At 48.9% G+C, this 16622-nt stretch overlaps 1 protein-coding gene across 1 annotated transcript; it reads right to left on the bottom strand.

Moving 5' to 3' along the window:
• Positions 1 to 870: 870 nt before the first annotated feature.
• LOC137350548 (processed variable antigen-like) lies at positions 871 to 16256 on the bottom strand. The gene is made up of 4 exons (XM_068015206.1): positions 16212 to 16256; positions 14197 to 14793; positions 12118 to 12258; positions 871 to 894 (listed from the first exon to the last, which is right to left on the bottom strand). Exons 1-4 carry the CDS (start codon positions 16254 to 16256, stop codon positions 871 to 873), a joined length of 807 nt encoding a protein of 268 aa, XP_067871307.1.
• Positions 16257 to 16622: the final 366 nt, after the last annotated feature.

The following is a 16622-nucleotide window of genomic DNA, read 5'->3' as shown; positions in this document are numbered from 1 at the left end:
TGCTCAGTGCAGTACTGAGGGACTGCCGCACTGTCAGAGCTGCTGTCTTTCAGTTGAGATGTTAAACCTAGGCCCCCGTCTGCCCTCTCAGCTGGGTGTAAAAGATCTGGTGGCACTTTTTGGATCAAAGAAAGCAGTGTTCCTGGGCAACATTCCTTCACCCAATCAGTACTGCCAAAAATAAATTTACTGGTCATTCACCTCATTGCTGTTTGCGGGATCTTGCTCTGTATAAATTGTTTGCTTACAAAACAGCAGTGACTACACTTCACTTTGGTCCTGAGGGTGTTGTAATGTGCTATACACGTACAATTTCCTTCTTTCCATTCGCCTGTTCATTTTCTCTGTCATCTCGCCTACCATTTCCACCCCTGGTGCTGTCCTCAGCTGAATTCTCCCATCTAAAGCTTTCCTATCATCAGTTGTTTAGTTTAGACTTGGGATAGTCCGTCCTGATCATCCCAACCGCACTGGTATGGCCAAGCAGTGTTGACCTGACTCTGTCTGCTCCATAACTGGTTTAGTCATAAACTTGAACTCATCCAAAACACAGCTGCCTGTTACCTTACTGACACCAAATCCTGTTCACCCATCACCCCTGTGCTCGCTGACCAAGACAGGCTTCCTCATAACTTCTGTGCACACCTTCCAAGGACTGATGTTTTGGCTCTGTTAGTTACCTTTGATGTGTGGGTTAAGTGTAGGAGGCTCCAGGAGTCTTACCATCGACACCCTGTGGGCAATGAGCTGTGGTTACTCCGAGATGCAAAATATTGATCAGCTGAAACATTCAATTTTGGTTTGTGGGGAGGAATGTTTGCAGTGTCAATAAGAATTATATTGCTAATAAATTATTATCTTAATAACAAATTAAGCAGAGAAAACATCACAAAGCTATCAATTAAAAATTCAAAAAAGATTTTATGCCAAAGTAATTAAAGAAGGTATGAGGATTGATATTATAATTAATCAAAGTGTAAATCTATGATTAGTTTAAACCATGCGATCTAATTAGAGAATGAATTAATCACAGTGTGAAATATATCAGATAGGAGTAATTATATTCAATGAGAACAGAGCAAACAAGCACTGCCCTCTGTGTCTATAGAGTCATAGAGAGATACAGCACTGAAACAGGCCCTTCGGCCCACCGAGTCCGTGCCGACCATCAACCACCCATTTATACTAATCCTACATTAATCCCAGCCGCAAATCTGTCGATGAGACTCTGCAGGCACTCTTCAGTGTGAGATGTTAAAGCAGCATCGTCAGCAAAGCGGAGTTCCCTGATGAGGACTTTCCGGAGTTTGGACTTCGCTCATAGACGGGCAAGATTAAACAACCTGCCCCCTGATCTTGTGTGGAGGAAAATTCCTTCTTCCGAGGACTTGAACGCATGTGAGAGCAGCAGGGAGAAGAAAATCCCAAAAGTGTGTGTGCGAGAACACAGCCCTGTTTCACGCCACTCAGGATAGGAAAGGGCTCTGATGAGGAGCCACCATTTTGAATTGTGCCTTTCATATTGTCATGGAATGAGGTGATGATACTTAGTAGCTTTGGTGGGCATCCAATCTTTTCTAGTAGTCTGAAGAGACCACGTCTGCTGACGAGGTCAAAGGCTTTGGTGAGATCAATGAAAGCAATGTAGAGGGGCATCTGTTGTTCGCGGCATTTCTCCTGTATCTGACGAAGGGAGAACAGCATGTCAACGGTCGATCTCTCTGCACGAAAGCCACACTGTGCCTCAGGGTAGACGCACTCGGCCAGCTTCTGGAGCCTGTTTAGAGCGACTCGAGCAAAGTCTTTCCCCACTATGCTCATCGACAGGTTTGCGGCTGCCTGCAATGAATTTGGCCTAACCATCAGCCTCAAGAAAACGAACATCATGGGGCAGGACGTCAGAAATGCTCCATCCATCAATATTGGCGACCACGCTCTGGAAGTGGTTCAAGAGTTCACCTACCTAGGCTCAACTATCACCAGTAACCTGTCTCTAGATGCAGAAATCAACATGCGCATGGGAAAGGCTTCCACTGCTATGTCCAGACTGGCCAAGAGAGTGTGGGAAAATGGCCCACTGACACGGAACACAAAAGTCCGAGTGTATCAAGCCTGTGTCCTCAGTACCTTGCTCTACGACAGCGAGGCCTGGACAACGTATGTCAGCCAAGAGCGACGTCTCAATTCATTCCATCTCCGTTGCCTCCGGAGAATACTTGGCATCAGGTGGCAGGACCGTATCTCCAACACAGAAGTCCTCGAGGCGGCCAACATCCCCAGCTTATACACACTACTGAGCCAGCGGCGCTTGAGATGGCTTGGCCATGTGAGCTGCATGGAAGATGGCAGGATCCCCAAAGACACATTGTACAGCGAGCTCGCCACTGGTATCAGACCCACCGGCCGTCCATGTCTCCGCTTTAAAGACGTCTGCAAACGCGACATGAACTCCTGTGCCATTGATCACAAGTCGTGGGAGTCAGTTGCCAGCGTTCGCCAGAGCTGGCGGGCAGCCATAAAGGCGGGGCTAAAGTGTGGCGAGTCGAAGAGACTTAGCAGTTGGCAGGAAAAAAGACAGAAGTGCAAGGGGATAGCCAACTGTGTAACAGCCCCGACAATCAAATTTTTCTGCAGCACCTGTGGAAGAGCCTGTCACTCTAGAATTGGCCTTTATAGCCACTCGAGGCGCTGCTCCACACATCACTGACGTCCTCCAGGCGCTTACCCGTTGTCTCTCGAGATAAGGAGGCCAAAGAACATTAATCCCATATTCCCTACCACATCCCCACCTTCCCTCAATTCTCCTACCACCTACCTACACTAGGGGCAATTTAAAATGGCCAATTTACATATCAACCCTTGGTATTTTTAAAGTACTAATCTGAAAGTCTGCATAAACTTCATAACTCCAATTTATATAATCCTTGTTATATAAACCCCCTTTTATGTAACTCTCCATTAGGTAATCCTTGCTACAGAAGGTCAATCATATAACCCTTGATGAAAATAAAACCTTTCCTTGTATAAATTTTCCCTTACATAAGCTACCCTTAACCCCCATACGTATATATATACCCCTATATCATCCCTGTGTATAACATCCTCTTATAAAAATCCACATTTATATACACCTTCACGTGTTTAACATGCCTTTATATATTCACCATGTGTGTATAATTTCTGTACCCATCAGATTAAGGGTCTTAGACACTCTAACCATGAGAGTGGAAACCCTAATCCCTCCCAGTGTAACCATTACTGCAGCTGCTACTGGCTGGGAGAAGCTTTGCACAGGTGCATGTAAAAGATTCTCAAGCACTATTTGAGGAAGAGCAGGGGGGTTTTCCCCAGGGTCCTGTCCAATATTTATCCATTAACGAACACACAAAAAAACAGATTATCTGCTCATTACATTGCTGTTTGTGGGATCTTGCTGTGCGCAAATTGGCTGCTGCATTTCCTACAACAGTGACTACACTTCAAAAATACATCAGTAGGGTTGTGAAACATGCCATATAAATGTAAGTCTTTCTTTCTATCAAGTCAGATAGAATAATGATTCAAATTAAAATCAGCCTTGGGGAATGGTACATTAAAGAAGTTGATAGCCTCGTGATCTTTGGGACCTGTGTGCAGACAGTGTGCAAGTGTTGGTAATTTTGACAGTTCGTCAATGTCCTCAGTGACTGGTCTTCAATCAGATGCTGTTCACCATCAGTGACGACAAACAATTAGCCTACATATCAGCACTTCCAACACTGCAATCACTGAGGCATCAGGATTCCAGGAATATATCTTTGTACTGCAGGGTACAGGTTCCACACACACTGTCTCTCACTGGGGTACAGGTTCCACACACACTGACTCTCACTGGGGTACGGGTTCCACACACACTGTCTCTCACTGGGGTACGGGTTCCACACACACTGACTCTCACTGGGGTACGGGTTCCACACACACTGACTCTCACTGGGGTACGGGTTCCACACACACTGTCTCTCACTGGGGTACGGGTTCCACACACACTGACTCTCACTGGGGTACGGGTCCCACACACACTGTCTCTCACTGGGGTACGGGTTCCACACACACTGTCTCTCACTGGGGTACGGGTTGCACACACACTGACTCTCACTGGGGTACGGGTCCCACACACACTGACTCTCACTGGGGTACGGGTTCCACACACACTGACTCTCACTGGGGTACGGGTCCCACACACACTGACTCTCACTGGGGTACGGGTCCCACACACACTGACTCTCACTGGGGTATGGGTTCCACACACACTGACTCTCACTGGGGTACGGGTTCCACACACACTGTCTCTCACTGGGGTACGGGTTCCACACACACTGACTCTCACTGGGGTACGGGTCCCACACACACTGACTCTCACTGGGGTACGGGTTCCACACACACTGTCTCTCACTGGGGCGCGGGTTCCACACACACTGACTCTCACTGGGGTACGGGTTCCACACACACTGTCTCTCACTGGGGTACGGGTTCCACACACACACTGACTCTCACTGGGGTAACGGGTTCCACACACACTGACTCTCACTGGGGTACGGGTTCCACACACACTGACTCTCACTGGACTATGGGTTCCACACACACTGACTCTCACTGGGGTACAGGTTCCACACACACTGACTCTCACTGGGGTACAGGTTCCACACACACTGACTCTCACTGGGGTACGGGTTCCACACACACTGACTCTCACTGGGGTACGGGTTCCACACACACTGGCTCTCACTGGGGTAACAGGTTCCACACACACTGACTCTCACTGGGGTACGGGTTCCACACACACTGGCTCTCACTGGGGTAACAGGTTCCACACACACTGACTCTCACTGGGGTACGGGTTCCACACACACTGACTCTCACTGGGGTACGGGTTCCACACACACTGACTCTCACTGGGGTACGGGTTCCACACACACTGACTCTCACTGGGGTACGGGTCCCACACACACTGACTCTCACTGGGGTACGGGTTCCACACACACTGACTCTCACTGGGGTACGGGTCCCACACACACTGACTCTCACTGGGGTACGGGTCCCACACACACTGACTCTCACTGGGGTATGGGTTCCACACACACTGACTCTCACTGGGGTACGGGTTCCACACACACTGTCTCTCACTGGGGTACGGGTTCCACACACACTGACTCTCACTGGGGTACGGGTTCCACACACACTGTCTCTCACTGGGGTACGGGTTCCACACACACTGACTCTCACTGGGGTACGGGTTCCACACACACTGACTCTCACTGGGGTACGGGTTCCACACACACTGACTCTCACTGGGGTACGGGTTCCACACACACTGACTCTCACTGGACTATGGGTTCCACACACACTGACTCTCACTGGGGTACGGGTTCCACACACACTGACTCTCACTGGGGTACGGGTTCCACACACACTGACTCTCACTGGGGTACGGGTCCCACACACACTGACTCTCACTGGGGTACGGGTTCCACACACACTGGCTCTCACTGGGGTAACAGGTTCCACACACACTGACTCTCACTGGGGTACGGGTTCCACACACACTGACTCTCACTGGGGTACGGGTTCCACACACACTGACTCTCACTGGGGTACGGGTTCCACACACACTGACTCTCACTGGGGTACGGGTCCCACACACACTGACTCTCACTGGGGTACGGGTTCCACACACACTGACTCTCACTGGGGTACGGGTCCCACACACACTGACTCTCACTGGGGTACGGGTCCCACACACACTGACTCTCACTGGGGTATGGGTTCCACACACACTGACTCTCACTGGGGTACGGGTTCCACACACACTGTCTCTCACTGGGGTACGGGTTCCACACACACTGACTCTCACTGGGGTACGGGTCCCACACACACTGACTCTCACTGGGGTACGGGTTCCACACACACTGTCTCTCACTGGGGCGCGGGTTCCACACACACTAACTCTCACTGGGGTACGGGTTCCACACACACTGTCTCTCACTGGGGTACGGGTTCCACACACACACTGACTCTCACTGGGGTACGGGTCCCACACACACTGACTCTCACTGGGGTACGGGTTCCACACACACTGTCTCTCACTGGGGCGCGGGTTCCACACACACTAACTCTCACTGGGGTACGGGTTCCACACACACTGTCTCTCACTGGGGTACGGGTTCCACACACACACTGTCTCTCACTGGGGTACGGGTTCCACACACACACTGACTCTCACTGGGGTACGGGTTCCACACACACTGTCTCTCACTGGGGTACGGGTTCCACACACACACTAACTCTCACTGGGGTACGGGTTCCACACACACTGACTCTCACTGGGGTACGGGTTCCACACACACTGACTCTCACTGGACTATGGGTTCTACACACACTGACTCTCACTGGGGTACGGGTTCCACACACACTGGCTCTCACTGGGGTAACAGGTTCCACACACACTGACTCTCACTGGGGTACGGGTTCCACACACACTGACTCTCACTGGGGTACGGGTTCCACACACACTGACTCTCACTGGGGTACGGGTTTCACACACACTGACTCTCACTGGGGTACGGGTCCCACACACACTGACTCTCACTGGGGTACAGGTTCCACACACACTGACTCTCACTGGGGTACGGGTTCCACACACACTGACTCTCACTGGACTATGGGTTCCACACACACTGACTCTCACTGGGGTACGGGTCCCACACACACTGACTCTCACTGGGGTGCGGGTTCCACACACACTGACTCTCACTGGGGTACAGGTTCCACACACACTGACTCTCACTGGGGTAACGGGTTCCACACACACTGACTCTCACTGGGGTACGGGTTCCACACACACTGACTCTCACTGGGGTACGGGTCCCACACACACTGACTCTCACTGGGGTACGGGTCCCACACACACTGACTCTCACTGGGGTACGGGTTCCACACACACTGACTCTCACTGGGGTACGGGTCCCACACACACTGACTCTCACTGGGGTACAGGTTCCACACACACTGACTCTCACTGAGGTACGGATTCTACACACACTGACTCTCACTGGGGTACGGGTTCCACACACACTGACTCTCACTGGGGTAACAGGTTCCACACACACTGACTCTCACTGGGGTACGGGTTCCACACACACTGACTCTCACTGGACTATGGGTTCCACACACACTGTCTCTCACTGGGGTACGGGTTCCACACATACTGACTCTCACTGGGGTACAGGTTCCACACACACTGACTCTCACTGGGGTACGGGTTCCACACACACTGACTCTCACTGGGGTACGGGTTCCACACACACTGACTCTCACTGGGGTACGGGTTCCACACACACTGACTCTCACTGGGGTACGGGTTCCACACTTACTGACTCTCACTGGGGTACAGGTTCCACACACACAGACTCTCACTGGGGTACGGGTTCCACACACACTGACTCTCACTGGGGTACGGGTTCCACACACACTGACTCTCACTGGGGTACAGGTTCCACACACACTGACTCTCACTGGGGTACAGGTCCCACACACACTGACTCTCACTGGGGTGCGGGTTCCACACACACTGACTCTCACTGGGGTGCGGGTTCCACACATACTGACTCTCACTGGGGTGCGGGTTCCACACACACTGACTCTCACTGGGGTACGGGTTCCACACACACTGACTCTCACTGGGGTACGGGTTCCACACACACTGACTCTCACTGGACTATGGGTTCCACACACACTGACTCTCACTGGGGTACGGGTCCCACACACACTGACTCTCACTGGGGTACGGGTTCCACACACACTGACTCTCACTGGACTATGGGTTCCACACACACTGACTCTCACTGGGGTACGGGTTCCACACACACTGACTCTCACTGGGGTACGGGTTCCACACACACTGACTCTCACTGGGGTACGGGTCCCACACACACTGACTCTCACTGGGGTACGGGTTCCACAGACACTGACTCTCACTGGGGTACGGGTTCCACACACACTGACTCTCACTGGGGTACGGGTTCCACACACACTGACTCTCACTGGGGTACGGGTTCCACAGACACTGACTCTCACTGGGGTACGGGTTCCACAGACACTGACTCTCACTGGGGTACGGGTTCCACACACACTGACTCTCACTGGGGTACGGGTTCCACACACACTGACTCTCACTGGGGTACGGGTTCCACAGACACTGACTCTCACTGGGGTACGGGTCCCACACACACTGACTCTCACTGGGGTGCGGGTCCCACACACACTGACTCTCACTGAGGTACGGGTCCCACACACACTGACTCTCACTGGGGTACGGGTTCCACACACACTGACTCTCACTGGGGTACGGGTCCCACACACACTGACTCTCACTGGGGTACGGATTCCACACACACTGACTCTCACTGGGGTACGGGTCCCGCACACACTGACTCTCACTGGGGTGTGGGTTTGAGATGTTTGATGATGGGGCAAAGTTTAGGAACACTTGTACAACCTATAGAAACAACCCCTTCTCGGTGTGAGCAATGCTACAGTTTCTTTTTTTAAATTCATTCATGGGATGTGGGCGTCACTGGCTAGGCCAGCATTTATTGCCCATCCCTAATTTCCCTTGAGAAGGTGGTGGTGAGCTGCCTTCTTGAACCGCTGCAGCCCATGTGGGGTAGGTACACCCACTGTGCTGTTAGGAAGAAAGTTCAGGATTTTGACCCAGCGACAGTGAAGGAATGGCGATATAGTTCCAAGTCAGGATGGTGTGGGACTTGGAGCGGAACTTGCAGGTGGTGATGTTCCCATGCATCTGCTGCCCTTGTCCTTCTAGTTGGTCGAGGTCGCGGGTTTAGAAGGTGCTGTCTAAGGAGCCTTGGTGCATTGCTGCAGTGCATCTTGTAGGTGGTACACACTGCTGCCACTGTGCGTCGGTGGTGGAGGGAGTGAATGTTTGTAGATGGGGTGCCAATCAAGCGGGCTGCTTTGTCCTGGATGGTGTCGAGCTTCTTGAGTGTTGTTGGAGCTGCACCCATCCAGGCAAGTGGAGAGTATTCCATCACACTCCTGACTTGTGCTTTGTAGATGGTGGACAGGCATTGGGGAGACAGGAGGTGAGTTACTCGCCTCAGGATTCCTAGCCTCTGACCTGCTCTTGTTGCCAAGGTATTTATATGGCTACTCCAGTTCAGTTTCTGGTCAATGGTAACCCCTAGGATGTTGATAGAACAAAGAACAAGAACAAAGAACAGTACAGCACAGGAACAGGCCATTCGGCCCTCCAAGCCTGCGCCGATCATGATGCCTGCCTAAACTAAAACCTTCTGCACTTCCGGAGTCCGTTTCCCATCCTATTTATGTATTTGTCAAGATGCCTCTTAAACGTCTCTATTGTATCTGCTTCCACCATCTTCCCCGGCATCAAGTTCCAGGCACTCACCACCCTCTGTGTAAAGAACTTGCCTCGCACATCCCCTCTAAACTTTGCCCCTCTCACCTTAAACCTATGTCCCCTAGTAACTGACTCTTCCACCCTGGGAAAAAGCTTCTGACTATCCACCCTGTCCATGCCACTCATAACTTTGTAAACCTCTATCATGTCGCCCCTCCACCTCCGTCGTTCCAGTGAAAACAATCCAAGTTTATCCAACCTCTCCTCATAGCTAATGCCCTCCAGACCAGGCAACATCCTGGTAAACCTCTTCTGTACCCTCTCCAAAGCCTCCACGTCCTTCTGGTAGTGTGGTGACCAGAATTGCACGCAATATTCTAAGTGTGGCCTAACTAAAGTTCTGTCCAGCTGCAGCATGACTTGCCAATTTTTATACTCTATGCCCCGACCAATGAAGGCAAGCATGCCGTATGCCTTCTTGACTACCTTATCCACCTGCGTTGCCACTTTCAGTGACCTGTGGACCTGTACGCCCATATCTCTCTGCCTGTCAATACTCCTAAGGGTTCTGCCATTTACTGTATACTTCCCACCTGCATTAGACCTTCCAAAATGCATTACCTCACATTTGTCCGGATTAAACTCCATCTGCCATTTCTCCGCCCAAGTCTCCAACCGATCTATATCCTGCTGTATCCTCTGACAATCCTCATCACTGTTCGCAACTCCACCAACCTTTGTGTCGTCCGCAAACTTACTAATCAGACCAGCTACATTTTCCTCCAAATCATTTATATATACTACAAACAGCAAAGGTCCCAGCACTGATCCCTGCGGAACACCACTAGTCACATCCCTCCATTCAGAAAAGCACCCTTCCACTGCTACCCTCTGTCTTCTATGACCGAGCCAGTTCTGTATCCATCTTGCCAGCTCACCTCTGATCCCATGTGACTTCACCTTTTGTATAAGTCTTCCATGAGGGACCTTGTCAAAGGCTTTACTGAAGTCCATATAGATAACATCCACTGCCCTTCCTTCATCAATCATCTTCGTCACTTCCTCAAAAAACTCAATCAAATTAGTGAGACACGACCTCCCCTTCACAAAACCATGCTGCCTCTCGCTAATAAGTCCATTTGTTTCCAAATGGGAGTAAATCCTGTCCCGAAGAATCCTCTCTAATAATTTCCCTACCACTGATGTAAGGCTCACCGGCCTATAATTTCCTGGATTATCCTTGCTACACTTCTTAAACAATGGAACAACATTGGCTATTCTCCAGTCCTCTGGGACCTCACCTGTAGCCAATGAGGATGCAAAGATTTCTGTCAAGGTCAGATAGTGGGGGATTCAGCAATGGTAATGCCGTTGAATGTCAAGGGGAGATGGTTAGATTCTCTCTTGTTGGAGATGCTCATTGCCTGGCACTTGTGTGGCACGAATGTTACTTGTCACTTCTCAGCCCAAGCCTGGATATTGTCCAGGTCTTGCTGCATTTCTACACTGACTGCTTCAGTATCTGAGGAGTCACGAATGCTGCTGAACATTGTGCAATCATCAGCGAACATCCCCACTTCTGCCCTTATGATTGAAGGAAGGTCATTGATGAAGCAGTTGAAGATGGTTGGGCCGAGGACACTACCCTGAGGAACTCCTGCAGTGATGTCATGGAGCTCAGATGATTGACCTCCAGCAACCACAACCATCTTCCTTTGTGCTAGGTATGACTCCAGCCAGCAGAAGGTTTTCCCCCGGATTCCCATTGACCTCAGTTTTGCGAAGGCTCCTTGATGCCTTACTCGGTCTAATGCTGCCTTGATGTCAAGGGCAGTCACTCCCACCTCACCTCTTGAGTTCAGCTCTTTTGTCCATGTTTAAACCAAGGCTGTAATGAGGTCATGAGCTGAGTGGCCCTGGCAGAACCCAAACTGAGTGTCACTGAGCAGGTTATGGCTAAGCAAGTGTTGCTTGATGGCACTGTTAATGACATCTTCCATCACTTTACTGATGTTAGAGAGTAGGCTGATGGGGCGGTAATTGGCCGGGTTGGTCTTTTCCTGCTTTTTGTGTACAGGACATACCTGGGCAATTTTCCACATTGCCGGGTAGATGCCAGTGTTGTAGCTGTGCTGGAACAACTTGGCTAGGGTCGCGGCAAGTTCTGGAGCACGGATCTTCAGTACTATTGCCGGAATATTGTCAGGGCCCATAGCTTTTGCAGTATCCAGTGCCTTCAGTCGTTTCTTGATATCACGCGGAGTGAATCGAATTGGCTGAAGTCTGGCATCTGTGATGCTGGGGACTTCAGGAGGAGGCCGAGATGGATCATCAACTTGGCATTTCTGGCTGAAGTTTGTTGCAAATGCTTAGGTCGATGCTGGGTGGTCCGTCCGGTTTCATTCCTTTTTATTGACTTTGTAGCGGTTAGGTATAACTGAGTGGCTTGCTAGGCCATTTCAGAGGGATTTAAGAGTTAACCACATTGCTGTGGGTCTGGAGTCACATGTAGGCCGGACCGGGTAAGGACAGCAGATTTCCTTCCCTAAAGGACATTAGTGAACCAGATGGGTTTTTACAACTATCGACAATGGTTTCATGGTCATCATTAGACTAGTTTTAATTCCAGATTTATTAATTAAATTCAAATTCCACCTTCTGCTGTGGTGGGATTCGAACCCATGTCCCCAGAGAAATACCCTGGGTCTCTGGGTTGCTAGTCCAGTGACAATACCAATACGCCACCGTTCTTTGTCTTCGTATGGATGGAGAGTTAGGAGAGTTGTGAATGTGAACTGCTTATTTTCTGGTTGCTTTCGATCTTTGACTACCGTAATGTTCTGAATATAATGCATGTTTTAAAAAATTCTTTCATCGGATGTGGGCATCGCTGGCTAGGCCAGCATTTATTGCCCAACCATCCCTAATTGCCCTTTTCCTCTAAAGATGTATCTGTCAGTTACTGTTCATATTACACATGGTAAGAAATCAGAATGGGTTTTCTGTCGCCAACCAAGAATAGCTTTTCCAGGTGTGTTGTGAATGATAATTGCATATTTACTAGAAATGTTGCATTTCAATGGCAGATCTTTTAAATTCTTCCTGTTTCTAAGGCATAAATGAGAATCATCTCTTGTTTTCATTAATTTTTGACATTTATAAACTTAATTTTTGAAAGAGATGAACTGCACGTCACTCCCTATGTTTGATTGATGGGTAAATGCTGTTGGTTCATCTGGTCTACTTGTATGTTTTGCATGGTGTGAGAGCTGGCTGCACAGCAAATGAGAGTGGGAATGGACCCTTTCGCTTTGTCGGCTTTCTTTCTACTTTTATCAATAAAGAGCCACTTTGACTGCAGTATTGAGTAAGTCGAGGTGTGGATGAAACATGGCTATAAGGCAAATTTGACTCTTGTTCATGAAAATTAGAATGTGTATTATATTTGGGTGTGTATTATATGCAGAAAATTATGGTAAATAAAGGGGACTCGCTTTATTAAGCCTTATAAAAAACATTATTCCATGCCCCTGCTGCCCTTGACCTTCTAGTTGGTAGAGGTTGCAGGTTGGTAAGGTGCTGTCTAAGGAGCCTTGGTGCGTTGCTGCAGTGCATCTTGTAGATGGTACACACTGCTGCCACTGTGCGTCGGTGGTGGAGGGAGTGAATGTTTGTGGATGGGTTGCCAATCAAGCGGGCTGCTTTGTCCTGGATGGTGTTGAGCTTCTTGAGTGTTGTTGGAGCTGCACCCATCCAGGCAAGTGGAGAGTATTCCATCACACTCCTGACTTGTGACTTGTAGATGGTGGACAGGCATTGGGGAGTCAGGAGGTGAGTTACTCACTGCAGAATTCCCAACCCTTGTACCTGCTCTTGTAGCCACAGTATTTAAATGACTACCCCAGTTCAGTTTCTGGTCAATGGTAACCCCCAGGCTGTTGATAGTGGGGGATTCAGTGATGGTAATGCCATTGAATATGAAGGGGAGATGGGAGATCAGTGGGAGATTGTTGAGAGAATGGGATTGATATTGACAGTTTGTTATCCATTCTGAGGTAGGGAGGGTGGGCGGGCACAGGGAGAAAGGTTGGTCGGGACAACTGTCACCCTCCTGCTGCCCCTCCCCCCACTGCCACCATCAAACTAGACACAAATTGTAATGTTTTTAAAATTAATAAAAAAACACGTCAGTAAATAAAACTCTTGGTCCTCAATTAATCGTGCTCTTATTTCTTTGTGTGAATTTGGAAGTTTTGCAGGGGACTCTCTCAGGGTTAATGAATGGGAATGTGCAGTGGATGAGACGCTGTCAGACTGTCCCATTCCTTATTATTAAATTCTTCATGTGGTGTCACATCAGTTTTGGATAAGGATGGAATTTGCTTCCAATGCTCAGAAGTCCTGTCTGGAGGACTGGACACCAGTATCCATGGCCTGTGAGTCAAGACTTGGGTTTTGAAATACTGTCACATTGCAGCCTTTGTATCTGTCTCTCTGGAAGGGAAGTGAGAAACAAACAGCCAGGGGCAATGGTTGATTGAGAATGTCTCTTAATGTCCAGGAAATAAAGGGTTAAAATAAAGCAGGGAAATTCTGGAAAGGCTGTACCATTCAGCAAGTTTGGAGGAATGGTTGGGAAAAGTAGGGAAAGTCCCAAGATATTCCAAAAGTATATCAATGGGAAGAGGATAACCAGGGAAAGAGTAGGATCCATTAGGGACCAAGGGAGAAATCTGTGGGTGGAGCCAGAGGACATTGGTAGGGAGTTGAACGAATACTTCACATGGTTGAAGAAGTTTTGATTCTCTAGTGTTTTGATTCCCCGGTGATGTGATTCCCCGGTGTTGTGAGCCCGGTGTTGTGATTTCCCGGTGTTGTGATTCCCCGGTGTTGTGATTCCCCGGTGTTGTGATTCCCCGGTGTTGATTCCCCGGTGTTGTGATTCCCCGGTGTTTTGATTCCCCGGTGTTTTGATTCCTGGTGTTTTGATTCTCCGGTGTTTTGATTCTCCGGTGTTGTGATTCTCCGGTGTTGTGATTCTCCAGTGTTTTGATTCTCCAGTGTTTTAATTCTCCAGTGTTGTGTTTCCCCGGTGTTTTGATTCTCCAGTGTTTTGATTCTCCGGTGTTTTGATTCTCCAGTGTTTTAATTCTCCAGTGTTGTGTTTCCCCGGTGTTGTGATTCTCCAGTGTTTTGATTCCCCGGTGTTGTGATTCCCCAGTGTTTTGATTCTCCGGTGTTGTGTTTCTCCAGTGTTTTGATTCTCCAGTGTTTTGATTCTCCAGTGTTTTAATTCTCCAGTGTTTTAATTCTCCAGTGTTGTGTTTCCCCGGTGTTGTGTTTCCCCGGTGTTGTGATTCTCCAGTGTTTTGATTCTCCAGTGTTTTGATTCACCGGTGTTTTGATTCTCCAGTGTTTTGATTCTCCAGTGTTGTGTTTCCCCGGTGTTGTGATTCTCCGGTGTTTTGATTCTCCAGTGTTTTGATTCTCCAGTGTTTTGATTCTCCGGTGTTTTGATTCTCCGGTGTTTTGATTCTCCGGTGTGTTGATTCTCCGGTGTTTCGATTCTCCGGTGTTTCGATTCTCCGGTGTAGTGTTTCTCCAGTGTAGTGTTTCTCCGGTGTTGTGATTCTCCGGTGTTGTGATTCTCCGGTGTTGTGATTCTCCAAAGTTTTGAATCTCCGGTGTTTTGATTCTCCAGTGTTTTGATTCTCCAGTGTTTTGATTCTCCACTGTTGTGCTTCTCCGGTGTTGTGTTTCTCCGGTGTTGTGATTCCCCAGTGTTTTGATTCTCCAGTGTGGTGATTCTCCGGTGTTGTGTTTCTCCAGTGTTTTGATTCTCCAGTGTTGTGTTTCCCCGGTGTTGTGATTCTCCAGTGTTTTGATTCTCCGGTGTTTTGATTCTCCAGTGTTTTGATTCTCCGGTGTTGTGTTTCTCCGGTGTTTTGATTCTCCAGTGTTGTGTTTCCCCGGTGTTGTGATTCTCCAGTGTTTTGATTCTCCGGTGTTTTGATTCTCCAGTATTTTGATTCTCCAGTATTTTGATTCTCCAGTATTTTGATTCTCCAGTATTTTGATTCTCCGGTGTTGTGTTTCTCCAGTGTTTTGATTCTCCAGTGTTGTGTTTCCCCGGTGTTGTGATTCTCCAGTGTTTTGATTCTCCAGTGTTTTGATTCTCCGGTGTTTTGATTCTCCAGTGTTTTGATTCTCCGGTGTTTTGATTCTCCGGTGTTGATTCTCCAGTGTTTTGATGCTCGGGTGTTTTGATTCTCCAGTGTTGTGATTCTCCAGTGTTTTGATTCTCCGGTGTTTTGATTCTCCGGTGTTTTGATTCTCCAGTGTTTTGATTCTCCGGTGTTTTGATTCTCCGGTGTTGTGATTCTCCAGTGTTGTGATTCTCCAGTGTTGTGATTCTCCGGTGTTGTGATTCTCCGGTGTTGTGATTCTCCGGTGTTGTGATTCTCCGGTGTTGTGATTCTCCGGTGTTGTGATTCTCCGGTGTTGTGATTCTCCGGTGTTGTGATTCTCCGGTGTTCTGATTCTCCGGTGTTCTGATTCTCCGGTGTTTTGATTCTGCAGTGTTGTGATTCTCCGGTGTTTTGATTCTCCGGTGTTTTGATTCTCCGGTGTTTTGATTCTCCGGTGTTTTGATTCTCCGGTGTTTTGATTCTCCGGTGTTTTGATTCTCCGGTGTTGTGATTCTCCGGTGTTTTGATTCTCCAGTGTTTTGATTCTCCAGTGTTTTGATTCTCCAGTGTTGTGATTCTCCAGTGTTTTGATTCTCCAGTGTTGCGATTCTCCAGTGTTTTGATTCCCCGGTGTTTTGATTCTCCCGCATTGTGTTGCTCCGGTGTTTTGATTCTCCAGTGTTTTGATTCTCTGGTGTTTTGATTCTCCAGTGTTGTGATTCTCCGGTGTTGTGTTTCCCCGGTGTTGTGATTCTGCAGTTTTGTGATTCTCCAGTGTTGTGATTCTCCAGTGTTTTGATTCTCCGGTGTTTTGATTCCCCGGTGTTGTGATTCTCCAGTGTTTTGATTCTCCGGTGTTTTGATTCTCCGGTGTTGCGATTCTCCAGTGTTTTGACTCTCCGGTGTTTTGATTCTCCGGTGTTTTGATTCTCCACTGTTGTGATTCTCCGGTGTTGTGATTCTCCGGTGTTTTGATTCTCCGGTGTTTTGATTCTCCGGTGTTTTGATTCTCCGGT

This window comes from Heterodontus francisci, chromosome 35 (genome assembly GCF_036365525.1).
Source record: "Heterodontus francisci isolate sHetFra1 chromosome 35, sHetFra1.hap1, whole genome shotgun sequence".
Taxonomy (NCBI): Eukaryota; Metazoa; Chordata; class Chondrichthyes; order Heterodontiformes; family Heterodontidae; genus Heterodontus; species Heterodontus francisci.
This window is presented reverse-complemented; position numbering and strand designations above follow the sequence as displayed.

Bases quoted from the DNA above. Each gene is read 5' to 3' on its own strand.
- LOC137350548 (XM_068015206.1), bottom strand. From the start codon at position 16,256: ATGCGGGAGAATCAAAACACCGGGGAATCAAAACACTGGAGAATC. The intron at 12,259-14,196 runs GTATTCGTTCAA...CATTATATTCAG, and splicing joins AACTTCTTCAACCATGTGAA to AACATTACGGTAGTCAAAGA. The intron at 895-12,117 runs GTATTTCTCTGG...TTTAATTGATAG, and splicing joins TAGCAACCCAGAGACCCAGG to CTTTGTGATGTTTTCTCTGC.